We start from the raw sequence: 26,752 nt of genomic DNA on the forward strand, positions 1-26,752 counted from the left end.
GATCGATCGAACGGTCGCAATCAACGACGGAGCCGCGGAACTTCCGGTAGGGCGAGTGGCACACTGGGCGCGTAGACTAGAACGATGATAGATCTCTTTGCCGCGCGCCGACGGCACGAGGCAAGGCCGTGTATCGTCACGGCGCCATATACACCGGCGGCCATTGCGTATAGCATTGCGCGCCCTTTGTCTGTTCCCTCGCGCTCCGACGCAATTAGCTCGCGATTAGCCGTTTCTCCGTGGACTTTAACGACGGCGAGATCGGGAAAGCGAAAGGAAGGACATCTCGCAGGGAGCGTAATCGTCCGGAGGATTTCGAGGAGATCGATCGTTCGCGTCCGGGGCCAGGTGGAAGATAGAGAGAAAGAGGGAGAAATAAAGGAAATCGGTTTTTGTGCGCGTCCGTTTTTCGAGTTGCGCCGCCGTCATACCCACACACACGTAACACGCGATAACGATGAATCGGCCATGACACGTCGCAGTGTTCTATGCGAAATCGTCACTACGGGCTCTTCGTTGTCGCGTTCGCCCTTCCTCCGCAACCAGTGTACGTTGTCGCAGTCATCGTGGTGAGCGAGCGAGAGAGAGAGAGAGAGAGAAGGAGAGAGAGAAAAAGACACAGGGGAGAGAGCGAGAAACACAGGACTTTCGCGCGGGATCTGCCGACCCTTCGCGATGTATACCGTTTGATCGTTTCCGCGGCTTCGTCGCTCTGTCGGTGACCTTCGGCGGGGAACCGTCAGGAAAACATAGACGAAACAGGCGAGCGAGCGAGCGAGCGAGCACGCACGCACGTAAGTTTCGTTGTCAATTACGCGGGCGCTTCCAAGATCGAGAGCGATCAATCGGCTTCTCGGACGCGATGGGGCCTCGATCAATGGATTTGGTTTAGTGGCGCGTCGGCGACATACACACGCGGTTGGTGGCGGACGAACGTGTTCCTCCCGGGCGAGATCACGCTCTCAGGCTCGTTTCCGAGTACCCCTATGAGGCACGGCCGAGCACCCGGGTACCGGCCGGTCCCGTCGGATACGTAACGCACCGTCGCTTCGTGAATGTACGATGTGGAACGATGCAATCACAGTGGATCGATTAATCTAGGCGAGGAATGGTTCCCCCGACAGCGCAGAGTCCACGATGAACACGTGTATCCCGTACGGCTGAAGGAAGAGAAGGACCGGCCGAAATGGTAGTTCAACATGCGGGCAACCGACTGGCCATCTGACCGGGATAGGTTATTGCACGGCCTATCGCACCTGACAAGGTATTGTCGTCGTGCGCTCGGGATGCGCATCGCTCGTCCCTCGGAACGTATTTCCATGCACGACGATCATGTATGTGTAAAGGCACGGTGTCTAGCGCGATAACCGGGCCTCCGGGACCTCGCTTAGTCGCGAACCGTCTGCGAGAGAGAATCAACCGTAAGTAAGTAACGAAAGATTAGGTTATTGATTATTCTCTCTCTCTCTCTCTCTGTCTGTCTCTCCTCCTTCTCTTTTTCTTTCTCTCCTTCTCTCTGGACATCTGATGGTTTCTCGTCGAATGGAGATAATCCGGCACGAAGGTAACGGGTAAAAGCTGACGAAGACAAAGGCCTGAGGGAAGGATCGACGCGAGACTAAGACGTGGACAAGTCAGGGTGGGTCACAGTTTTTTATTCAAAATGTTTTTATCGACTACGCGATCGCATCCTGACGACGCAATGGTGTGTCGTCTGTCGCGTCTACGTGGTGTACAGCCGACTGTGCTATCGCGCCTATCGAATATGAATACGGTAACTTCCGAAGTCTGGCGGGCGAGCGAGCGAGGCGAGAGGAGGAGGAGAGAGAGAGAGAGGCTCCCCAGGTGGAATGTGAATGGAACCTCGTCAAACCGTAGGTGCGCAGGAAGTCGTCGCATTAAGCTTTACGGACGCGTCGAATCAATAGGAATTTGCGTCGCACATCGGACACGCTTCTCGTACATCTCTCGTCGTGCGGCTCGTCACGCTGTTTCGTCATCCTAGGGATAATAACCGCTGGGGAATTTTTATGCATAAGCTATCTACGAGATCGAGAGTAAGATCCATGTTTTAGTAGACAGCTGCGGCGGCGGCGTCGTGTTGTGTCGCTTGCGGAAGAGAGAGAGAGAGAGAAAAGTTAGTAGCTGCCGCCGTCTCACCGGCTGTGCTCCGGCGAGGAACTACGCGCATGACCATGTCAGACCGAACGAAATGTATCCACGAGAATCCAGAGCTCGCGACACGCGTGTCGATTCTGATTTAACGCGGCGAGCGCAAAGTTGACGGACGCGTAGAAGCGAGAAAGAGAGAGAGAGGGAGAGAGAAAGAGCGAAACGCTCCGCACACGAGACCGTCTCTTTCGGCGACGCCGCGTCGAGAGATACGACTCGTAAAGATGAACTGCATCGTCGGCTCGAGGTAACTGATCTACGCTAGATTAGTGACTCACACTGTCTCCTGTCTCACGATTTTACCCCGCGATGCGGACGGGGAAAGGAGCATTGACCGTGGAGCGCTTATAGGCGCCAGCGTTTCTTCGTAATGCAAGCGGCGCGCACACCATGTTCCCCGTCGTCGCTCCCCTTCGACATGTCGATACACGACGACCACGGCAACAACCACGGGCGTCTCAACGACGACACTGTCATCGCACGTGCGCCTACGTCGTCATCGTCATTGTTGCACCGCTCTCTCTCGCAGGCTTGGTGCTCTAGTTCCCCGCACGGCATTGCACGGCTATAGGGAGCGCTGCGAGAGAACTTCGAAAAAAGGAAATAGCGGAGGGAGGAGAGGAGTTGAGATCAGTGCCGCGCGACGTTAACCGCGACATTGTGTGCGTGTGGTGTATAATTTGTATATCGCGCGAAAGCGAGCCGCGTCGACGACGTGCTGCCCGTCGTCGTGCTGCGAATTCGTTCGCTCGCTCGCTGGTTTATTTGCTCGAGCGTTCAAGGCGGAAAAGATAAAAGGGCCGAGACTCTTTGCCGACGCAGGATCGTACTCGAGAGAGACGGAGAGAAAGAGAGAACACGGGGAAGAGAGAGAGAGAGAGAGAGAATCGATGCATCGCCCGCAGATTGCACCGAATGTAATGATTTATCAGGTGCGCAAAAGTATACAAGGTTGTCTCACCGCCAGGTGGTTTATTCAGTAGGATCGGTTGCACCAACTACACCGGGCCTAGGCTAGTACGGGTCGCGTTTCTAGTTGGGGGATCCTCTCGCGCTGTATGTGGTAATTTTAGAAAGGAACCGACAATCTCGCGCCGATAGCTGCATGTAGAGGTGAAACTGAGCGAAGGTGCGGACGAATTATCTTGGCAATAGAAGCCGGTTTGTCTCTTCCGTCGCCTCGGACTCGTGTCCGAAATGCGACGGGGGAAAAAAAAGAAGAAAAACCGCCGACTCGAAACTGTCCTCCGTCCCTGCGAGAGTTACGGGAGATCGTTTCCTTTCGTCGACATCGCGTGCCCGAGGAGTGATCGCAACTATTATTATTATTATTATTGTCACACGCAGTCGCCATTGCGGACGACAAACGAGCGCGACTCCGTGCATAGCTCGGCTCTCGCGTAGTTTCAGCGCGAGGGATTCCGCGGTGCTCTCTACCGCGGCGCTCCGGCGGATAGAAAGAAAAACAGAATTCGTTTTTTCGCTTTTTATCGCGACGTGTCACTGCACATCGCGCGGATATCCCTCGGCGTGAGAGGGATAGAGAGAGAGAGAGACCGGAAGATTTTCTTATAATGTCACGTCGGAGGATTTTACTGTCGTTCGACGTTAGTGACGCGGTTTACGTAACGAGTGACGTGTTGCCGACCATAATTATTTCTGTGGGCGTCACGAGCCGCATCAAACGTCCGCAGCACGCGCTATTTCTGTATATAATTTCTTCGATCGTTTCGAATTAAGTATGTTTAATAAAGTAAACAAGTTTGACATAATTGCAGTGATCGGTAGCCTCGTGTCGACTCATTCGATTAGCCAACCAGCGATTTTTTGTCGTTGCATATCTTCAGCACAACGCTTTTTTTACTTCTGTAACGTGCCAGTTTGCATACGAGTAGGTGGTATGAAATTGATTTCGTCTAAGGATAGTCTCATGTGGTTGACGATAGACATTTTATTTCGGAACAATACATTCAGGTAAATCAATCTTGTCTTTCTCAGGGAGACAAAGAAGGAGAGAGAAAGAGAGGGTAGGGAAGGGGGAGAGAAAGGAGAATACTTGAACTCGTAGGTAAGGGATCGTGGTATGCGGCAGCTGCTCGTTTCGATTCGTCTCGCATCTGTCTACATTCACTTTGGAAAACGTTCGCTTGGTATTTTTAGTTAGTTAAATATTAAGAGACGGTAAATCGTGCATCTGCCCCGGTGAACCCGGTATTCTCGAACTCCTTGAATTTTCACGTCTGTCGATTCGAACTCTTCATTCTTCTCTTCGTCTTGGTAGCAACGATTGAATTGTTAATCTTGCCATGCACCATACGCCATATTGGCGAATCTCGAGTGCCTTGATGCTTTGCCAAGTTTCCCGCACGAATAAAACTCCGATATTTTTATTTCGTAACATGGTTCCGAACATTTTCATTTTTAACTTAGTTTTCGTAATTTATGAGTTTGACGTTTTGCTTAATATATAATACAGTTCGGAACGTTCACGGTACAGGAATCGTTATTTTTTTTTTTAATTTCTAATTGGGATTAATCAATTTTGACTTTTAATTTAACCACTTTTCGCAATTGGTGAGCTTAATGTTTTGAGCTTAACATATTGCTGCTATTAGAACTCGAAATACACGGTTCGCAAATTGTATTGTTCTATATTGTTCTTGTGTCGAAACACTCGAATTCAGGAGTAACGTTTTAATTGTAAGGCAGAAATTCACGTACGTCAGCATTTATCGCGTCCATTTTCGAGAGTTCTCGGTTAGCCATCTTGTTTAGGCGAGCATTTAGCAACAGCGCGATTGGCAGCACTGCCTACTTCGGAAACGGAAACCGAGACAAGTAACGAGCTGCTTTGGCGTTATTCGACAGTCGCGCATCCTTCGTGGTCACTAACGGTCACGTGTACTGCTACTGTTATCAACGATGTAAATTGTCGTCGGTTATTTTTTCGGATTCGTGAGCATCCAGATAGAAACACAAGAAATAATGGACTCGACCTTGAGTGTTGGATGTAGTACCGTGCCACAAGAGAAATAAATATCCGTAAGAAGAAGGCGAAGAGACAATAACACGGAATTACACGTCGAGAAGATATGATTTTTAGAAAATCTTTCCCAGACAGAATAGAATAGATCTCGGTTCTCGTGCCTTCATGGAGAACCGGAACTTCTCGGCATCGAGCCGAGCAGCTCTCCAACTAAACACCGCCATATTCATTACGTCTACGAATACTCACGCCACCTATCGAAGGCGTTGAACTGCCCATCGGTGTGACTCCGTTTCTTGTCTCTCTTCCACTTCACGAAATCATGAAACTACATGCAGTAGATGCGCAGTAAAACGTGACGTGGGACGGAGAGAGACGGGAAATAGAAAGGAGGAAAGAAACGGAGACAGAAGAGAGAGACACGAAGAGCGCGAGAAAGAGACGCGATATAATAGAAGACCATCTTTTATGTGGTGTAACGACAATAATCGACTGTGCATTGGTGCTTTCGATAATTAAGGCCTAAGATATTGGTACGTATGCGAAAATTTACTCGTGATCCGTACGAATTCATCGTAGCGACAATGAATACGACCAGTTGATTCGTTCATCTGGACTTGTTCGCCGCGTAATACGTGGGATGTTCCGTTTTTATCACACCAAAAGAGGTACTTCTGTTTAGGTTATCAAATATCTATAATTTCGACTATCTCGCAACATATCTCAGTGATTCATTTGCCTTCGAGTCTCGCCTTATCTTGATTTGTCAATCCAATTAGAAAGTGCCATGTATTTTTTATGTATAATATCATGTATTTTAGAATCAAATTTATTTCTCACGCTACTAATCTTTTTTCTTATTCATTTAATATATAAGTTCTGTACTCTCGTTTTTAAACGAGATTCACGCGAGTGCGTGGTGTCGTCAGAGTGCGCGAAAACATCTAAAGTACTGTTTTGCAAACAAAATGATAGATGTGTATTGCACGAAGTTATGAAATATAAGATTTTGATAAGCTATTTTGTACTACTTTTTCGAATCATATATTGATAACAATTTAAAATTGAAATGGTGACAAAGTTTGCTCAAGATGAGAGAGAGAGAGAGAGAGAGAGAGAGAGAGAGAGAGAGAGGAATAAAATTCTATGACGAAAAATATGAACACACACACACACACGCACACAGAATGTTCCAAGATACTGGCTGTGAAGGAGTATATACGTTCACCAGGACGTGTGTGTGGGAGTTCACACAAGTTGAATAGCGTTTCCGGAATACATTGTCCGGCCCACACGCTCTTTCACACAAGATTGTGCCTCCTGACCACAAAGGGCACGAATAAAACGGCGAATGCATACAACGAGTATATGAAATATATATATATATTTTTGTTTGTTTGCCCACAATATTTTTTAAACGAATCCTGCGTGCTTTTGTTCATTCACATGAAAGATTGTGGGATGTTTGAACATGAAAGAATGAATAAAAAATTATAGCATTTATTTATTTATATTAATACTATTTTTATTTATTTATTTAAATTTATCTAGTACGATTAAGATAAAAATATCAATACCCGAACACTTATCTAAACTTGGATATTCTCATTATTTTGGCCTTTCAGTAATTAAGCTTCAACTTCAAGTATTTCAATATAAAATATATGCATATGCTAAATGTGTGTATATATATTCATGGTCGCAAATTTAGATATTCGTAGTTAAAAGTCAAAATAATAAATGTGTGTATGTGAGCGTGCGTACGTGTGGGTGTGCCCAGGTTAGGTGCATGTCTGGATATTGGTACTTTTATATGAAAGTAATCAAAAATTTTCTTTAGTTTCCCTAATAGGAAACCGGAAATTTAATTTTGACTAAATTTTTTCTAATCCGTCTTGCTATGTGCCATTTGTGGACTTGTGTGTTTAGTTAAAACATGGTACCACATACATATGCTGTAAGTATTCTTTGTTCGATATATTATCGGTTATTGTATGCTCAGAAAAAAAATTAATCCTAATTCAAGAACAGATATTTTTATATATAAGCAAGAATATTATATTATAATCTTACAAGATTTTTAATTTTGATTTGATTGAATCTGCATGTTGGCGCAATATTGAATTCAATTCAAAACTAAAAATTTCAAAGAATATTGTAATATCTTTGCTTATATATATGTGAAAATATCTATTCTTAATTCAAGACTATTTCTTTTCTGTGTATTCACTTTCCATTTATTTTAGCCCGTATCACTTTGATTAAGTACATGTTAATGTCGCTTATCTAAATAGTAAATATTTTTTTGTCATCTTTTTATCGCTTTCATCGTACGTGCGATAACACGTACAGTGACACGTCATGCTCGCCAGTAATACGTTTAACAATTAATGTAAATTGATTTGTATATTACCATACAAACAACTTGTTTTTAAAAATAAGATCATTGTATGGAATAATTATCACCGAAGGAAAATTGTTTTTTCGTGTCATAAGCACTTCGTCATCGCATACGAAGGGGTTGATTGGATCAATATCTACCTCTATACCTCCTGCGGTACCACCATGATTAACTATAGCTTTGGTGAAAAAGTTTACGTCTATTATAGCGAAACACATATATACTAGGGATATCGTATTACTTATGTTTCATAGTGCGTAAGCCTAATGCGACTGCGTGTGCTACTATATATACACGGTGCCCAATAAATAGCGGATTTAAAAAAAATCTCCAATTTTATATACACACATGATTGCGGATACATATTTCCTCCTGCAGAAAATAACGCGGCGAAAACAGGAAATTGTAGAAATGATGAATATTTATCGCGAAGTTGATCGTGAAACGACAGATCGCAAGACGAAAACTGTCGCGTCACGTGTGAAACATAATTTGAATTGCAAAGTCGCAACGAATCGTCGTTTCTCAATGAATTCATCGACTCGGCTTCGAGGAAGCGGATATGTTCCATTGCGACGTTAAATACGACCGAATTGCTCGATTTTGGATTTCACGAGGGGCTCTCGATCGCCCGTCGGATCCTATAGCAGAGCACGTGATTTATGGCTTACCCTGTATACGTTGCAAACACGGTGCTGGTAACAAAGCGTGCAGAATATCGTCGGAAAATAATCGATCGTCAGCGAGGTATACGTGCCGGTCGAAGTGCGACACGGTCATTTGGTCTCTTTGACGAAGCTTGGACGCTCGCCGATGGATACACTCCCTCGAGCTCTTTCGGCTTTCTGTGCACGTACACACACGCATGTAGAAGAGGCGTAATTTATTTCAAGTGACACGGATATTCACAGAATCTGGTCTACAGTTGGAGGAAAAAGCGATGTTTATGCGATTATCGTGTAACTTATCGCCTAGCGCAAAAACGGAATCGAATATAAGCCGGAAAGGAGAAAAAAGAGAGACAAGGAGACTGCAAATTGCATAAGCTAAATATGGAATAACTCGATATCGCTATGCAACGCTCATACACTGAAAGAACGCCACTGTGTAATAGCGATATACATACACGACGCTTTTATAATTAATAACGTCTCCGACATCTCCTCCATCGTCTACGCATCTTGCCGTTATATTGGCGATCGCGATTCCGAGCGGTCCGAGTTCCTGACAGACGGATTTGTGAAATGTGCCTTACGCAGTGCCAATTAATTACACGAAGTTTATACCAAGCGTGCTGATTCACACACAGTGAAGAGAATATTTTGCTACATATATATACATGCGACATTTTACATTAAATATATGGAGTCGGGTCGACATATATATTCGCGTTGAATTGTGCTGAAGAATCATGCATGTTTGCACATGCGAGCCAGCCGAACGTATATCCGGTTTCCGGAAGAACTGGCACTAAGCACATGACCGGAGTAACATGTTACACATCTGCGAGGGGTGGCGTTTATTGAACCGCCGGTCTGCCTCTTAAAGCTGGAGCCTATTTGAGACGCGCTGCAACAGCGAGTCGACGCGGAATTGTCTGGGAAAATCTTTCAAGGCTGCGTCGACAGGGAAGAACGCGTCTGTCTCTTCGTGGCGGAGGCGCAAACATTTGCACATTTTATTGATAATTGAGGACAAAATTATATTCAATTATGCCGAGTTTCGGCCGAATCTCAATAATTAAGATGTTACGTGCTACCACGTACAACAATAATCATGTGGACGTAAGTGTTTCAACGCGCCATGTGGATTTTTGAAAATAACATCGACAGTGACGATAATAAAATAGCAGTTTGTTATCGTTATTAACCCCCCTCCCTCTCTCTCTCTCTCTCTCTGTCGTGTACAAAAAACCCCAATTTTCGAGAAGTGATGTCCTACTCCAAGTTGTTTTCATTTATTTTGTGTAGTATTTATGACAAACGATTTCGTAGAAATTAAATAAAAAGGCACGAGGCAATGGTTAATTTCACAAAGAACAAGGGAAAACAAAAACGTTTCTTTGTCTGAACGCAGGTTGACCGAATACAACGAACAAGATGGACGAATACGACAAGAAATTTGCAGAAATGCAAAAGTACATTCCATTCTTGGAAGCGATGATCGAGAGGCTACAAAACGTTAAGGACAAATCTCGGGAGATTCAGTTGCAGAAAATGCAGAGCCTACACGGGATATTATCGAATAGCAAGCGAAAGTATGTTAAGCAGAAACTTACATACATAAATAAGCACACAGTGTACATGCGTTACATTTAAGTTACACATAGCCAACCGTTGCAAATATCGCTTATATTGACCGCACATAGAACTTGTCTGTTATATAATTTGCACGTTAAAACTTTAACAAAATAGCTGACCTATCGGTTCAACACAATGTTTTAAGTCTTCTTTGCCTTTGAATAACGCACAATGACTATCTTGTGTCTTAAGTCTTAAACTAACCCATGCTGCACAAAATGTTCAAAAGACATAGAGACGTCCCGGAAATGTTTTGATATCTCTGGGACGTTTCCAGGATGTCTTTTGAACATTTATAATTGACGGCAATCCTCTATATAATGAAAAGAAGGGGTAAAAACGTGATAATCGAGAGCCAAAGATTGAAGATATAAAACACTATCTTATAAGTCAGCCATTTTGTTAAAGCTCTTCGAGATTATTAGCAATTATTATTTCGAAGTTCAAAAGTGCGTGAACAGTCGGTTAATTGAAACGTTGCTCCAAAGTAAAGTGTAACGAAGAATGTCGCGTATACAGTTTTCGATTCAAGATCTTGAGTTTTCTGCTCTTCTTTCGTATTTATGTGAAATGTTCTTGTCAAAGCAGGCTGCGAATTGAGACGCTACAGCGATGTGAAGATGTTTTACAGAAACTGCACAATAGAGTAGAAAAGGTAAGTACGCTGATGCGTGCACATGTACATATATACTGCTTGCTTATATATTTCTGTATAGATTTTCACGTTCTCTTAGCTCTGTCGATGAGATATGTGAACCAGATACGAGACGATGTCAACGACCGAACGATAAAACTCGAATATTTTTCTTTCGAAGTAGTTCTTCGTTGTTTTTTTGTGGAATCACACGATGTATATATCTGCGAAGGATAAAAAAAAGTACTCGCGGGAACGTTGACGTAACGCTCTTATTGTGCTCACATCTTTCATCGTGTACAATGCGAAATAATTGTGTATTTATGTATTTTTTTATATATTTCGTGCACACTCAACTCTGAAAACCATTCTACCGATTTTTGTGTTTGTACAATCTGTAGAGTTGGACACTTCTTCATAATTACATATACGCATGTACACGTACACACACGCGCGCGCGTGCACGCGTGCACACACACGCACACAATGTCACATATGCATATGTTTATTTGGATTGCAGTCAAGCGTGTGAAAATTATATACACAACGTTATCAGCGTGCAACACGATATCTAAGAGACTCAGAATTCGCACTTCACGTTGAGCACTCCTCTTTTTTTTCTCCCCCCGTTTTAATGCACGTGTATATTACACAATAAAAAGAGAAGAACACGGTAGTGATTGTGAACGAATTTTTTTTCTCCTATTCTCCGTATAAAGATGTAATAGCTTGACCGAGTCTTGGTTTTCTTAGCATCTGTGATGTTCTTTTCCTTAGTTTCTTATACTTTTGAGTGTTTTCAGGCTTTCGTAGTGCATGTTTTGGCTTTAGTATTTTAATCATTCTAATCCGACACGAGTTTCAGGGAAATGCTCCTGGGTTGCAATTGCCAACTAAGCGAAATGATGGAAACACTTCGCAACCTTCCACGTAAGTATATATATATATATATATTTTTTTTTTATTTTTTAATATCATATTACATTATATTTTATATTGTACGCGTTACATGGACACGCGTTACAAAAATATTAGAAAGCGTAGATAAATATAGATATGATTACGTGAAAATGTTTGGCCGCTTTCAGGACGGGGCGTGAAAGGCGGGTTTTTCTATTTATATGTTTCTATTATAAGACATTTACATAATACACAAAATAATACACGTTTCGTGTCGCATGCGTCTCTGATTGTTCACACTGAACTCTTGTGCTCAGTTCGTTCGATATTTAGGCTCCAGAACGAAATAATCATGAAATAATCTTACAAGCGTTACGAGCACATATTTAACTCTTTTGCTATAAAAGCTGTACATATTCGCGCTCTGAAGATGAATGCCCGTGTATTCTCTAAATTTCTTGAAGTGAAATCTTATTCGGAAAGTAGAATGACAGCGGATTCACTCGGATTCAAGTGATCTTCCGCTTATATAGAATCAATTTTCCATATTGGAATCGAGTCGAGTAGCAGAGTGACGTCAGAGAACATTATATCGACGACAATATGACGTTCCTAATGTCAATTTAACATCTTCTGACGTTATTCTGCAACTTGGGGGTTTCACTCGAAACTCAAGAGTGAATCTGAGAGTATTCCATCGTCACGGGAGCAAATTCACTCTGATCGATTGAAACATTCATTTCTATGGAATCAGAATCCACTCTAAACTTGAGTGTAAGATTCACTCTTGTGATTTTGAGTAGCAGGGTTTTCCCATCGAGTGAAAATACTGTCTCTTTTCACTTGTTTTGAGTGAGATTCCACGTCAAAAAATGTAGAGAGTACAAAGGTCGTAAAAAAGTCGGCAGATTAAAGGTTGTGACCCTTTCTTTCTTGGATGAGTTTCAGAACGAATCTCACACAATAGGAAGATGTATCTTCAGAGTTGCTAAAGAACTAATTCCCTTATTGGACACGAGATGAGCTGCGAAATTCATGAAAGAAAAGAAAAGGAAATGAAATTGTTGCGATCTTTAATCCGCCGACATATCCGTCTACACAAGTGGACGTTTATGTACGAAAAAGCCGTGCACAGAGTAAAAAACATTATATTCGCGTTAAAATTGGTTCTTGTTAAAATGATGTTAAATTTTGAACATACCCGTGTGTTAATTGAACATTTTGTGTTTATGTAATAACATAAACTTCTTTCAATTGAAATATCAATATATTTTATTGAAACGTATTGAAACGGATATTCAACGCGTGTAAAATAACATATTTTATACTACAGTATCGATTGACATGTTATACATACTAGTATATATTAATTATACATACTATACATATTAACATATACTAAACATATGAGTATTAATTTTATGTTAATTTGTGACATAATATTTATGTTGCTTTGCAACGTATTCAACTTGTGTTAAATTAACACCAAAATTTATACCGACTATGGGACATGTGAAATGTGTTGAATTTTACACAAAATTTTTTACTGTCTTACATCCTTCTCCGAAGGGGACGACATGTGCGAAGGCCGTACAGGTTCATATAAATATTCCGAACAATTCGCGTCGCTGCGGTATCAATTTCGCCAGAAAGTAACTTCAAATGCATGCCATCCTCAAATGTAACGCCAGCGTAACTCTAATAACCGCGTCTCGTGTACCATGCGTGTGTCGCACACGCCGTATTACTTTCCAGCTCGCTGTAGCGAAAGGGTTAATAACAAACGTAACAACACTACGTGGGTTAGGTATCGGTGATCCAGACTGTGCTGACGAGTCACATAAAATAGCTCCGACACGGAGCGCGTTGGAACTCGTGTCGTTTCTGCCGATTTCCTACGAGTCCGCGAGCGATCACCTGACACTTGACGGGAGTTCGATCGAGTCCGCACACTCAGGCAAACGAGCAATGAATTCTCGTGACTTTCAGCTCGTCGGAAGACGCCAAGTCGGATCCGAGTAACAGAACGGAAAAGTCACCGGCTGAAGACGCGGTGAAGGATAAGTTCGAGGAGACGCCGGCGAGTCCGGATCCCTCCGTCAGTCCCGACGCCGGATGCCAGATTCTGCCTATAATAATACCCACGGAGCGTAGTACGGACTTTAGCGAGCACAAAAGTGACCAGGAACACGGTAACTCGAAGATCCCGGTGATCACGATCACGGAGCGGCCCGGGACCATCAACATCTCGTCGTCGGACTCGAACCACTCGGACGACGTCGTGTTCACGGAGTGGGACATGCTGGAGGAGTCTCAGAAGCACAACAGCAAGGCCAGAGCGACCGGCGACTGGCAGTCGTTGGCCGGTCACGACGTGGCCAGCGCGGCCAAGTTGATCAGCAGCAATCTGCCGCAGAAGCTCGGCAACACCGACAGCAGGGGCTACTCGATGAGCTCTCGCTCGAACATTCCTACCGTCCCGGTACCTTCGCTGGGCGGCTCCAGGCGGTTGTCGTCGGTCCTGGAGAAGACCAAGGTCTTGTCCAACCTGGACATAGCCGCGGTTACCATCCGCGCGGAGTCGCCGGTGAACGTTCCGGAGGTGCGGCTCAAGTCCCCCGACCCTGAGATCCTGTTCCCGCGCTCGAAGGTCCTGTCACCCAGATCGGCGAAGGACCACGGTGGGCCGAGGACGCCGACGAAGACGCCGATGCCGCTGCTGGTCTCGCCGCCGCCGATCTTCACCACGCCCCCGCTGTCAATGGAGGACCTGGAGGAGCTGTTGAGCGGCGGCGACGAGAAGAGAGGCGAGAGGAAGGCCGAGGACGCCGCGAGGCACTCGAAGAAGGACCCTTCCGGCAAGCAGGAGACGAATCTCACGAAGGACGGCACGAAGATGGTCTCGCAGACCGCCGCCGAGAGGGAGAGCGAGAAGCAGTGGGAGGAGGTGGACAAGCACATAATCAAGCTCGGCGGCAGGAAGATCACGTCGAACGTGATCAACGCCGCGTCGGCCATGATCGCGAAGATCGAGAGCAAGTCGAGCGAGATGAAGACCGTCCCGCAGGCAGCCGAGCATCGGTCGCCGCAGGCGCCTTCCACGAGCTCCAAGTTCGAGCCGCGCTACGCCGATAACTACGAGAAGCACCCGCGCCAGCGCGACGCTCACGGCCACGAGAAGGTGAAGGAGAAGCCGGCCGAGAACCCCTGCAGACTGTCGGAGAGCCAAGAAGCCTCGCCGATCTCGACTCTTCACGTGAGCGGCAAGAACGTGGACGACAGAATCGGCTTGCCGCTGTACCAGAGGCGTCCGAGCGCGCCGTCGGAAGGCTGGAAGGACGTGGTGCCTCCGTCCAGGCCGGACCACGAATTCGTGATAGAGGGCACCGACTACTACAACATGCACATGAACCAGCAGCTGCACTGGCAGCCGATGCCCTCCATGCCCGGCAACGACCCGTTCGGTAACGCCCAGTGGACCGGCTCCTCTTACAGCGGAATGCCTGTGGGAGGCGCTCCGCAGCCGTATCCGCCGCATCCGGGGATGGGTATGTTCATGGCTGGCAGCCCGGTGGACTCGCCGCACGCCGGGGCCGGGCCCAGGCCGCCGTACAGGCCATTCCCAATGGGTCAAAGCTCGTACGACCCAGGCTTCGACAGACCCGCGGAGTATTCCCACGCGAGGCCGACGTGGGAGCCTCCCGCCGGCCGTGGGGATCCCTCCTCGTACGGCAACGACAACGCGATCCCCTGCGGTATCGGCATCGTCGAGCAAACCGCTACCGGGTCCCCGTATCAACGCTCCGACACACCTTGCCCGTGGTCGCGGGAAAGGAACAGAGGCGGCCGGGGCCGCAGCAGAGACGGTTACTACAACGAGAGGAACAGGGCGGAGGTGAGGCCCAGCTTCAACAACCGCGACGTACGTCGGCTGTCGGACCGGCCGCGAGACGAGAATCCCGGTCGTTTCAGGAACGCGTTCGAGCGGGACCCGCGTGTTCGCATGGAGCACAACAACGCGGCCCCGAGCCCGGTCAAGGAGGCCAGTAGCCCCGGTTCCGCCAGGGATCCCCGGCTTGCCAAGGATAAGCATTTCTCGCCGACGAAAGTTAAAGAGTCCGTTCACAACGAGAGGGACCCGAGGAAGCGGCCGGTGCCGCCACCGGTGACCGCCAAGAAAACTACCAACAGCAACAAGGAGAAGCCGAAGTCGCAGAAACGCGGCGATCTCGAGAGCAGCGGCAAGGAGAAGACCGCCGACAAGTTGAAGGCGGACAACAGGATGCAGTCGCCGTTGGAGAGCCTCTACGGCGTGATCGACACCAAGTCGAGTCACAGTAGCGGCCTGCAGAAGTTCAAGATACCCAAGATCAAACGGCCGGAGCCGCCGCAGCCGCCGCCCCCGCCGCTGCCCTCCTCGACGACGAGTCAGGCGACGGACGAGGCGAAGGAGGCCGGCGCGGTGTTCAAGCCGCCGCGCGCCAAGAGCGACGGCAAGAAGGCCGGCAGCTCGCCGGCCGAGAGCGCGGACAAGGACGACGCGATCGCTGAGGTCAGCAGCACCAGCAACGGCGGTAACGCGACGGACAGTCCGGACGCCTCTTCCAAGCAGGAGGAGCTCGCGAGGGAGGACGAGATCATCTCGTCCCTCGTCGAGGAGACCAGCAAGAAGCGGGGGAGACTCAGCGGAGCGGACTCCGCGCGGATCGTCAAGTCGATGGAGATCGCGGAGAAGGATCGGAAGGACGAAACGGAGGCTGACAGCGCCAAGACGGCCAAGGAGGAAGTGACGCAGGAGTGGATCGAGGCGCTCATCAGGAAGTCCTTCGAGTGCGGCGAGGGCAAGAAGCTGGTCGAGCACGCGAAGCTGATTCAGAAGCTCGGCGAAGCGCTGCAGGCGAAGAAGCTGAAGAAGATCCAGAAGATCATCGAGTCCGAGTCGGAGAGCAGCAGCTCGGACAAGGACGAGGATATCGGGCTGAAGAGGTCGCAGACCAGGAAGAAGAGGCGGGTGATCGTGTCGGACAGCTCGGACGACGAGTGTCTCGCGGAGCGGCTCGGCATCTTGAGCTCCAGCGTGGCGGCGAACGACGGGGGAGTCGAATCAGTCTCCCCCGAGACGCTGGAGGACTTTGCCGAGTCGGTCGGGCGTTCCGCGGAAAGTCGAGTCGAGAGGAAGAGCGACGGCCCGTCGGAAGAGCTCGGTAGCGAGATCGGAGAATTGGCCGCGTATAATACGCGGCCGGAGGAGAGTAACGAGCAGGACGCGACGGAACGTTGCGACGGTGATAACCGGAAGGATGATCAGTTGGAAGATGGCCTCGGGAAAGGGAGCGATCGATCGGGAGGCAATAACGGAGGCGTCGATGCTCGTTCAGAAAACGACGGGCAGTCGCCGGACGGTCGATTGGAAGACGGGAAGGGGGAGGAGCAGCTTGTCGGCGTTGAGCACGCGAAGAAGGATGCGCAGGAAGGATCGTTGGATAAGGACGAGACGGATAGGACTAACGACAAGGTTAACGACAAGCCAAAGGCGAAGACGAAGAGGAGGAACTCCCTGGAGATGCTGCAGGAGGACATTCGGGAGATGTTCATCAGCGAGGGCGTGGTGACGGCGACCGGATTCCGGATGTGCCGGCTGCCGAAGGAGAATCAGCCGTCGCCTGCGAGCTCGACGTCGGCGGGTTCCAAGAAGGACGAGGCGTCGTCCGCCAGGGAGCCGAGTATCGAAGCGGACGAGTCGACGGCGAGCACCGCCAAGTCCAAGAAGACCTCCTCGAAATCCCGCGGTACCGGCGAGTCCAATAAGTCCACCAAGGTCAAGGGCAAGAAGGACGCGCAACGGCCGGCGCGTAGGCAGCGCGCGAAGGAGCCGGACTTGGCGCCGAGTTCCGACAGCGAAGAGGACCAACCGCTGGCGCTGCGGGCCGAATGGAAGCCGAACAGCAGCAACGGGAGTAATAGCAACGACACAACGCCGAGACACGAAGAGGACGACGACGATAGTTTGCCGCGCCGGAGCAAGCGCATGCTGCAGCAGAAGGAGCCGCGGGTGCTCGTGGAGAAGACGGACCTCACGAAGCTGGAAGCTGCGTCCAAGGCGTTCGACAGCTCGTCCGACGAGAGCTTCAGCATAGACGTCTCCGAGTTGGCGGCGGCGGTGGACATCTCCCTCCAGCCGGACAAGCAGTCCGACCAAGAGTCGGTGGAGACGGTCGTGAGCTCGAAGCTCCGATCGAGAGCAGCGAAGAACGCCGGCAGGCCGAACCTGAGGGCGAGGAGGAGGAGCGCCTCCTTGCTCACCGACTGCAAGAGCGACGACGCGATGTCCTTCACGGACGAGGAGAGCGTGATATCCGACATCTCCATGTCGAGCAGCACGACGGGCAGGAAGAGAGGTGCGAGCAAGGTGACGAAGGAGGAGCTGTTGAGCAACATCCTGGTGGGGCTGGTGGAGAAGTCCAACAAGGACGACGAGGAGGCGGACGTCGACGATGACTCGAACTGTCCGTCGCCCCCGTCGGCCGACACGAGCGCGAAGAAGTCGGTGAAGAAGAAGAAGAAGAACAGCTGGAAGATGGGGATACTTACCAAGAAGAAGAGGAAGAAGATCCCCTCTGTTCCCGCGAAAGCGAGCGGCCAGCTCGAGCGCCAGGAAGAGACGAGCAACGAGACGAACGTCTCGATGGACAACGCGGAAGGTGACTTGTCGTCGGTATCGGATAACAATAAGATCGCGACGGCGAACGACATTCCCGAGGAAACCGTTGACAAACAATCAGCGGACGACGCGAGCATGGATTCCACCCTGAAGTGCGACGACGTCGTGAAACAGCCCGCGAGCACGGACAGCCCCGTCGCTGCGGATCATCAAGCGGAGTCGAGCAATCTCACCGTGCTGTCGGAATCTTCCAATGCGACCGAAGAGACACTCTCGAACGAGGTGAACAAGCTGACGCTGGATGGGGAGCCGAGAGCGGGCCCGAGGGAGGACGAAGCGGGAGGAACGAAATCGGACGCGGGAGGTGCGGAAGAAACGGGAGAAGAAGTACGGAAGAGCGTGGAAGACATCGCGGAAAAAAGTACCGTCGCGACGGAGGAGGAGGCGCCCAAGGTAGCGACGACGACGGTCGTGTACAACGAAGTGATGAAGGAGCTTTATCGCAGGATAAACAAAGAGCAACTGATTGAGTACGCGTGGTCGCCTGACCAAAACAGGTACGAGTGCCAGCTGTGCTTGTTCGTCGGCAAGAACATCGTCCATCATTACAAGGTGAATCATTCCGACGCGGAGGTGATGATCGCGCGATTCAAGCCGGCCGACGCCAAGCTCGCGATCGAGGACGGCCTGGAGGACGACGCGGCCTCCGCTTCGACGACGAAGAAGACGAAGAGGATCAAGTACCGCTGCAGATTCTGCCACTTCGAGACGGAGGGCGCGGCGGACATGGCGCTCGAGGCCTTCTACGAGCACTGCACCACGCACACGGGCGAGTACAGGCACCACTGCAAGTGTTGTCCTTACCAGGCGGTGGCGAAGTCCTCCCTGAGGACGCACTACTACAAGATGTGCCGGAAGCTGCACGACACGTTCTACGACTGCACGATCGAGGACAGGATACCGCAGGAGAACGGCGTGTACGGTTACCTGTGCCGCGAGTGCAACTACGTGCAGCTGAAGCGGGAGAACGTGAAGGCGCACCTGGCGTTTTGGCACGAGGACAAGGCGGACGTCGAGATCCTCAAGATCAACATGTCGGCTGCAAGCGCGAGGAAGACCGACGCGCAGAAGTCGCAGGAGTGTGCCGAGGAGAAACCGACCGCCGAGGAGATCAAAGAGGAGAGCAATGCTCCGGTGTCCGAAGTGGAGGAAGGCGAGGTGCGCGAGGACGCACCGGCGGAGACGACGACCTCGCAGGCGACCGACGTCAGCGACGCGATCGCCGAGCCCCGAGAGACGAGCGACAACAACAACGAAGAGAGCCACAGCGAGTTGCACGAGTCGAAAGCCGAGGAGAAGGTCGACGAAGTCAGGCAGGAGGAGACCGACACGGGAACGTCCGCTCAAGGGGACGCGCCGATTAACACGACCGAGTGCAACATGAGTGTATTTGTCTGCCCGCCCGAGCTGGAGAACAAGGAGGTCGAGATACAGCTGGAGCGGAAGAAGAGGATGCAGGAGATCGTCGAGAATATCGGTATCAAAATCAACAAGAACCCGTCCAAGTCGAGCTTGTCTATAATAGACAAGTTACAGGACAAGATGCGGACGGAATGCGCGCTCGGCAGTTCCGGGGTCACGAACGACGAGTCGAACGTGGCCTCGGAGCAACGGGGGAACAGCGAAGCACAGTTGCCCCTCGCCGGCGACTCGGCGAACGAGGAGTCGAAACTCGAGGAGGAGGGTATGACGAACGTCATGGAGGACCGCCTCGCGAGTCAACCGACGACCGGCGATATCGAGGCGGAGGATCCTCGCGTGTCGACCGACAACGACAAGTCGAACATGGCGGGCGGCATTAACGCGGACAAGGCGGAACCTAAGATCCGTGACCCGCTCGCGGTGATGGACCCCGGCAAGAATTCGACGGAGAGCGACGGCGAGATCAGCGACTGCGAGGCCGTGCGGCGCTCCCCGGTCTTCGAGTCGGACTCCAGCAGCGAGCAGTCCGACTCCGAGCCGGCGGATGTCAACATGATCCTGAAGGAGACCTCGAGCATCAACGCGTCGTCGTCGGCGCGGGACCCGATGCTGACGACTATCCAGAGATTGGCCGCGCAGCTCCAAGGCGTCAAACCGATGGAAGTGCCCGCCGCTGAAGAAGACGTCAAACTTGAGTTGCCGACCCCGATCACGCCCATCCCGAGGGCGCCCAACGTCATCTCGATCGGCAGCATTAAACACTCGCTGTTAAGGAAGAAAGATCCTAGACACCGCGAAACGACGCTGCCGATATCGGCCACCGGCGACAGACCGCCGAAGAACTTCCTCAGGCTTAGACGATTGAGCGGCGACATGCTGTCTCTGCCGGCCCCCCCGTTGTCGGACAGTCAAGAGGATGCGTCAGCCCTCAGTGCCGGTTGGTGTCTGAAGCGAGACGATGACTATTGTTTATTTATTTGTAATACTTACTTATAGTCAGGTGATATCCTCCTGACGGTGTATAAGGTGGAAAATCCAAGAATATTACAAGAGATCCCAGATAGACATATTTCGGTGTATATTGTCCGCATCGTGACGTAGCGCAAGTACGTTAAGAAGCGCGTCATCCCCGAAGGGTTGAAGCGAGAAATGAACATCGAATCGACGTCGATTCGACGTAATTTCGATTGTTTCGACGTCAATCTGATGTGTCGACTCGATGGCCCATTTCTCGTTGGGTCATACGACAAGCATTCTGTCAGTGTACAAAAGAGGACTATCCTGTGAAAATTGCGGCGATATTTTGATGCCACAAATATATATCGCTGCTTATTTCGCCCGAAAGGGAGGAGCGAACGCAATTAATCCGGAATTATTGTAACAATAAGAAGGTCAATACTTTGATTAAGATTATGACGTTATAAACCGATATCTCTTGAATCAAAACAATATTTTAAACTTCTTATTATATTAATATTTATTATATTATATTAATATTTAATATTTCAAACTATTTTATGTGCTGTTACAATGGCGCTACAAAGCGTACATTAAAAAAAAATATTTGCGCACTATGTTCAGCATTTTTGTCTATCTGGGATGTTACGATAAAGTTGGCGACCTCATCATGGTATACCTTATGTATTGCTGACTGTCACTATAGTCCCCTTCAAAATAAAGTAGCTTCCCTTTGGCAAGCTTTGCCGAGCTTTGGAACTGTTGTTGTGAAGTTGAATGACAAAAGGTCATAGCGGGATCTGATCCGGTCAGATGACGTTTTTTATTCCTCAAGATAAAGGAGCGATGACTTTGATGACATTAATGCCTGTATTCTGTAGTCATTAACGTGTCGTTAACGACTTTAATGTTGTTATCGTTACGCCGTAGTCGACACGTGGCTTTATCTCTATATGTCAAACTTGTGCGACGACATCGTAACGATAACGATAATATCATTAAAGAATTGTGACAGAATTGGGAAAAATAAACACGACTACTGTTCTGTAGGTCATTCCGCAATAACTTCTAAAACTGTTTTCAAGAATGGACAAAGTGCTGATATCGGTACGTTACTTTCCAAGGGGGAAATTATCTATTCTGAAGGAGGCCATAGCGATAATCAGCAATAAGATAAATAGCAATTATACCACATCGAGTTAGCAAACCTTTTTGTCAGATCTCGTATATTACGATAATTATGTTCTACGAAGTATGAAGAGATTAATTTAAGTTCTTAATAGAATCTTATTTATTTAATATTTATTTTATATAGTTATATTTATTAATTTTTTATTTATTAATTTTTTATTTATTAATTTTTTATTTATTAATTTTATTTCTTTTCCTTACTTTTTAAACGACATATGTGTGCCTGTATTAATAGAAGATATATGATCGTTAGATGACGGATCGTTAGATCTGCCGCAGTCAGAGAGCACGGCGGATATATTGCAGACCGACACGGAGGAGGAGTGTTCGTTCTTAAAAATCGAGAACGTAGTCAGTCTCGCGCCGAATTCCGGTAACAGTGAAGTCGAAAACCCTATTGTAAGTAAATCACAGACGTATCTTGTCTTTGATTTTCAAGACATCTCCGATACATCCGATACTCGTTCTTCCATTGTTGCAACCTTCAACACCTCGACACGTTATATTCTCAGATAAATGACATCAGGAAGGCGGTGGAAGTCTCGCCCGTCAAGAACAAGGCGACACTGTTACTGAAAAAAGCGCACCAGCCATTGATATTGAAGAAGAACAACATGAAGCCGAGTAATGCGAACGTACCGACGGTGACGCAGCCGTCCACGTCGGACACTATGACGTTCATCCCGGTCAACACCATCAATCAGATGCCGATCTCGACGAAGGCCGTCACCACTCATCTGGCCACAAATTTCATGCCGATACACCCCAGACCGGCATTCAGACCGACACCCAACGTCATTTCGCTGGAGAACGCTAAAATCGCCATCCCTCGGCTCACTCCTATCACGAGGGCTCCGACGGCCGCAACGAATTGCAAGGTACTCAAGGTAGTGCGGAATACATCGGGAATGAAGCTCAAGGACGTAACGATTGCGACCCTCGTTGCCAAGTTGAAATCGACGGACGCATATTGGGACATGCTGAAGCCGTCCAAGCTGATCCACTTCTACAAGTGTATGAGCCGCGATTGCCACTTTACGACCGATTCCATGGGGCTGTTTTGCCAACATTACAACAAGCATCGCGAGGACGCCGAGAAGCAGAACGTCCCGTCGCCGTACGATTTTCAGAAGTGCGTCTACTGCTTCGTATACATGGCAACCTGCAATGAGGTGAAGAATCACATGTGGGAGAAGCACAGCCATTGCCGGTATCAGTGCAGTTACTGCTTTTACCGTGCCTCTACGGTGTGTTACGTACAGCAGCATCAGGTATATTAAGCTACTACTTGATTTATTTGTGCAGAGTGAGGTGACAACTGTTACCCCATCCTCTCCGAGAATAGGAGAATAGGGGAAAAAGAACCTTGCCCATTCTTATGTGAGTCCCGGGCCCCTTTTGGCTAATAACAAGACTTAAAACTGACTTTAAATGGAAGATCATTGTCGGGAGATCAAAATATTCCATAGACATGATCCTCTAATTTGACGCCGTTCGGAGATGCACTCCTTGAAATATTGGAGATATATGTTAAATGGAGTATTTTTATTCGACTCCTCGCGGCACGCAGGGCACCTCCCTGTGGTGTATAAGTAGCACAAACTGCTTTGAGATACTTATTTGGAATACCTATCATCTGCAGAAAAGGCAAATAACGTTTTCGTTTCATTAAAATCGTCAGATGAGCAAATTTTTGACTCCTTAAGCGATTTGCCGATTCCGGCGGCCTTTTCAGCAACGGATATCAGATTTTATATTATAAAAGTCTATAATTTCCCTATCGAAATCAGTATACGTATCATTACTAGCTGCAGGAGGGGCCCAAAATGGACAGGTTCTTTAAGACTAAGGGAAACTTCATTGATTCATGATCATCATTCGAAGTGATCATCATTTCGAACACTTTCTGAAAATGTGTTTTTCATCTTCACATCTAGTCGTTAATGAAATATTTTTATTTCTCGAAGACGTCCAAAGTGATAATCCAGAGTGATAATTAGATTCGAACATTCTAACACTATATTAATTAATACGATATCTGTGGGACGTCTCTAGGATATCTTTTGAACATTTCTGTTACATGGAGTGCTATAGTTGAAACAAAAAATACTACATGATATGTTATAATTAATCATCTAAATATTTTTCAGATGATTTCTCATCCCAACACTAAATTCTTTATGTTAGTGGGTAAAAAGGGTAAAGATATGTCACAGCAAGAAGATACAACAAATCGTGTCGATAACGTACTGCCATTCATATGTGAAGACGGTATGTCGTTGTGATTGTTCTTATTGTAACGTGCTTGTAATCATTATCGATGTATAAATATACAAAGACGGATACACAAAGATCTCCGTAGAAGAAGCCGTAACACAATCGATTATATTATAATAAGCACGAGTATATCTTAGAGGAAGAAAATTGAAAGTAGTCTACGAGAAAATAAAAAATATAGCTATCAGTATTCGGCTTTCTTTCCTCTTCTTTTCTTTGCCCGCGCTAGCCGGTGTCTTTGAAAAAAAGACCGACAAACATTTGCAAGATTATCGGGAGTCCAATGTTTCGTTTGAATTTTATTTCGGCTTTTCGTGCGACAACGGTGCATTTATTTTCGTTTCTAAATGACTGAACGGTGATGTTACTTTCAGATTGCCGAAAGAAGTTCTACGTACCTGAAACATTTATCTTGCACCTGGGCACAAAATACTCGTCTTCTACGTTATTGCCCACTTACAACTGTCATCTCTGTAAATCCACATATCACACGATAAAAGCCTTTATGAACGTAAGTGTCTTATCCTGTCTGGCTCATTGATATCTCCCGTTCGATGGAGGTAATCTCATTTCGCATCTCTCCCGATGTTCACAGCACTACAAGACGACGCACGGACTTGCCAAGTACCAGTGCCTGTATTGTTTACACGGCGCCGACACTCCGCATGAGATGCTCCAACATTTGAGTGTTTGGCATTGGGGTCAACCGCCGCAGACTCTGGAGCGCTCGCTTCCTCCACACGTATGTATCAGAGCTAGAAATTCATACTCGAAACTTCGTCCTTCCGAGGCTTCGAACTTCTGAACGCTGTGACACGTTACATTTCGAATAGTAAGATTTCGAAGTCTGAAAATTCGAAGGTTCAAAACATCAAGAACTGGAAATGTCGTTTTTTTCGTAGGTATTATTTACACAAATGATATTTACTGTTCTAAAGAATGTGACTTCTGCTTTCATTGCGTTATGATCTGTCACATATCACGGCAAAGTTTGCATTTATTTTAATATAAAGTTAACGAGATCTGTTGTTTACAATTTATGCTTCCTTCCTTCACCTCGCTTTAAACTAGACAGATACAAATCTCAGAACTGGATTAAAGAAACAACACACTTGTGTCTAAATAACGTCTCAACGTTGCCTCAATGTTATCTGGTCCAAACCATATGCCTCTAATTGCACAACATTTTGTCGTGCTCCAAAATTATTTATTCCGGTAATAGCTTCGATGTTTCGAATCTTCGAATTTTCGAATTTCGTCGAATGTCGAATGTGCCGAAGTATCGAGGCTTCGAACGTGTCGAATAGTACGTCAATCGCGAGATTAGCGTGAAAACGACGATGAAATTATCCGTCGAAATAGTGTCGCGCCGATATAAAACCGCGATGAATTTTCAGTTGGCAAGCAAGGACGTGCTGAATCAACTTATTGTGCGGACTTACAACGACGACGGGAACTTGAAACCCCATGCTAACGAGGTGAACGTTGGCGCGGCCGGTTCCAAAGAAGACGCCAGCGACCGTCCCGCCGCTCCTGCGACAGATACGGTAAACGTGCAGATTTCATCGGGCACAGTGACACTCCTCACGTACACGGACTCGAATAACGTCGAAACTGTGTTATGTCAGGAGGGAGCCGGCCTGATAAACATCGCGAAGCCTGACTTCCTCGGGACGGTGGACGGTCGTCGCCCGGGTACCGCGGAAGTCGCAACGACGAAGCAGCCCAGAGACGCGACCTTCCTCGGTGCCGCCAACGAGGACGCGGGCAAGAGCGCCGACGCGTCGCCGAAGCAGCAGAGCCCGTCGAGGCAGCTCACGCCCGGCGGCCAACCGTCGGGCAAGCCCAACGAGAACAGGTCGTTGCTGATACGATCGCAGGAGAAGCCGAGCGACTACGCGACTACGAAGAGCTTCAACGAGTCGCCGCTGGAGCTGCTCTCCTGCACGGACGACTCGAACACAATAGCGGACTCGTTGGAGTTCTCCGGCGACTTCAGTTGCGCCGACGACGAGTTCGTCAACACGAATCTCCTCGACAATCCCGACTTCATGAAGAGCCTCACGGCCAACTCGTTCTCCAAAGGCAACGTCGCGACATCCGCCGGCGATAAGACCGAGGACAGCGACATCGAGATCCTGGAGAATCCCGGAAACAACGCGGAGGCGCCGGCCGAGAAGAAGGTCGCGGAGAACCACGAGGAACAAACGACGGAACCGGAGTCTTCCTCCAAGGAGAAGAAGATGGAGAGCGAGGAGCAACCCGAAACGTGCGACACCACCGACGACAAATTTACGTCTAGCGAAGCAGCCACGAATCCCGAGAACGCGGCGACAGCGACAATTGCGCAGCGGCCGTTGACTTTGGAGGACATCAAGGACACCGGCTTTCGAGGACTCGACCTGTACAAGTGCGGTTACGAGGGCTGCAATTTCGCGGCGACTGTCCCGCCCTTGCTGAAGAAGCACGTCAAGGAGTGCACTTTCGGCGCGAACGATAAGAACTTTTATTGCGCGCATTGCAAGAAACGTTTCATCAAAGTCGGCTTTCTTCTGGAACATCTGAAGGTTCACGGTGTGAAGCGTTTCGGGTGCTCCCTCTGTAAGATGAGGTACCCGGTCTCGTATCAGGCCACGGCACACATGAAGACGAAGCACAAATTTCAGAACACGAAATTGGTGCCGGCGGACCCGACGAATCCATCGGTCGATGGTCTCTTTATCGTGCAGGCAATTGTCAGTACCTTCCTCGTAGTTTATTTAACAGAGGAAGGAGGTCCCGTGAGAGAACC

The 26,752-nt window shown here is 48.2% G+C and overlaps 1 protein-coding gene across 10 annotated transcripts in view; it reads left to right on the plus strand.

Moving 5' to 3' along the window:
- Nucleotides 1–6: 6 nt before the first annotated feature.
- Nucleotides 7–26,752, plus strand: part of LOC106747127 — a 34,282-nt gene continuing 7,536 nt past the window's right edge. Inside the window, exons 1-12 of one of the 10 annotated variants that reach the window (XM_014624444.1) lie at nucleotides 4,682–5,691; nucleotides 9,636–9,816; nucleotides 10,445–10,514; nucleotides 11,353–11,423; nucleotides 13,383–20,473; nucleotides 21,938–22,083; nucleotides 22,197–22,955; nucleotides 23,835–23,955; nucleotides 24,336–24,472; nucleotides 24,557–24,703; nucleotides 25,359–25,508; nucleotides 25,590–26,696. In XM_014624444.1, the coding sequence (XP_014479930.1) occupies nucleotides 9,659–9,816; nucleotides 10,445–10,514; nucleotides 11,353–11,423; nucleotides 13,383–20,473; nucleotides 21,938–22,083; nucleotides 22,197–22,955; nucleotides 23,835–23,955; nucleotides 24,336–24,472; nucleotides 24,557–24,703; nucleotides 25,359–25,508; nucleotides 25,590–26,696 (9,957 nt within the window). In that variant the 5' untranslated portion in view covers nucleotides 4,682–5,691; nucleotides 9,636–9,658. Of the gene's footprint in view, nucleotides 1,265–1,479; nucleotides 1,640–3,022; nucleotides 3,105–4,681; nucleotides 5,692–8,177; nucleotides 9,344–9,635; nucleotides 9,817–10,444; nucleotides 10,515–11,352; nucleotides 11,424–13,382; nucleotides 20,474–21,937; nucleotides 22,084–22,196; nucleotides 22,956–23,834; nucleotides 23,956–24,335; nucleotides 24,473–24,556; nucleotides 24,704–25,358; nucleotides 26,697–26,752 lie in introns of those variants that run through there. The other 9 variants (XM_014624442.1, XM_014624437.1, XM_014624436.1 and 6 more) reach the window with 9 other exon arrangements.

This window comes from Dinoponera quadriceps, unplaced genomic scaffold (assembly GCF_001313825.1).
Source record: "Dinoponera quadriceps isolate SergipeBrazil2010 unplaced genomic scaffold, ASM131382v1 scaffold2111, whole genome shotgun sequence".
In the NCBI taxonomy this organism is placed as follows: Eukaryota; Metazoa; Arthropoda; class Insecta; order Hymenoptera; family Formicidae; genus Dinoponera; species Dinoponera quadriceps.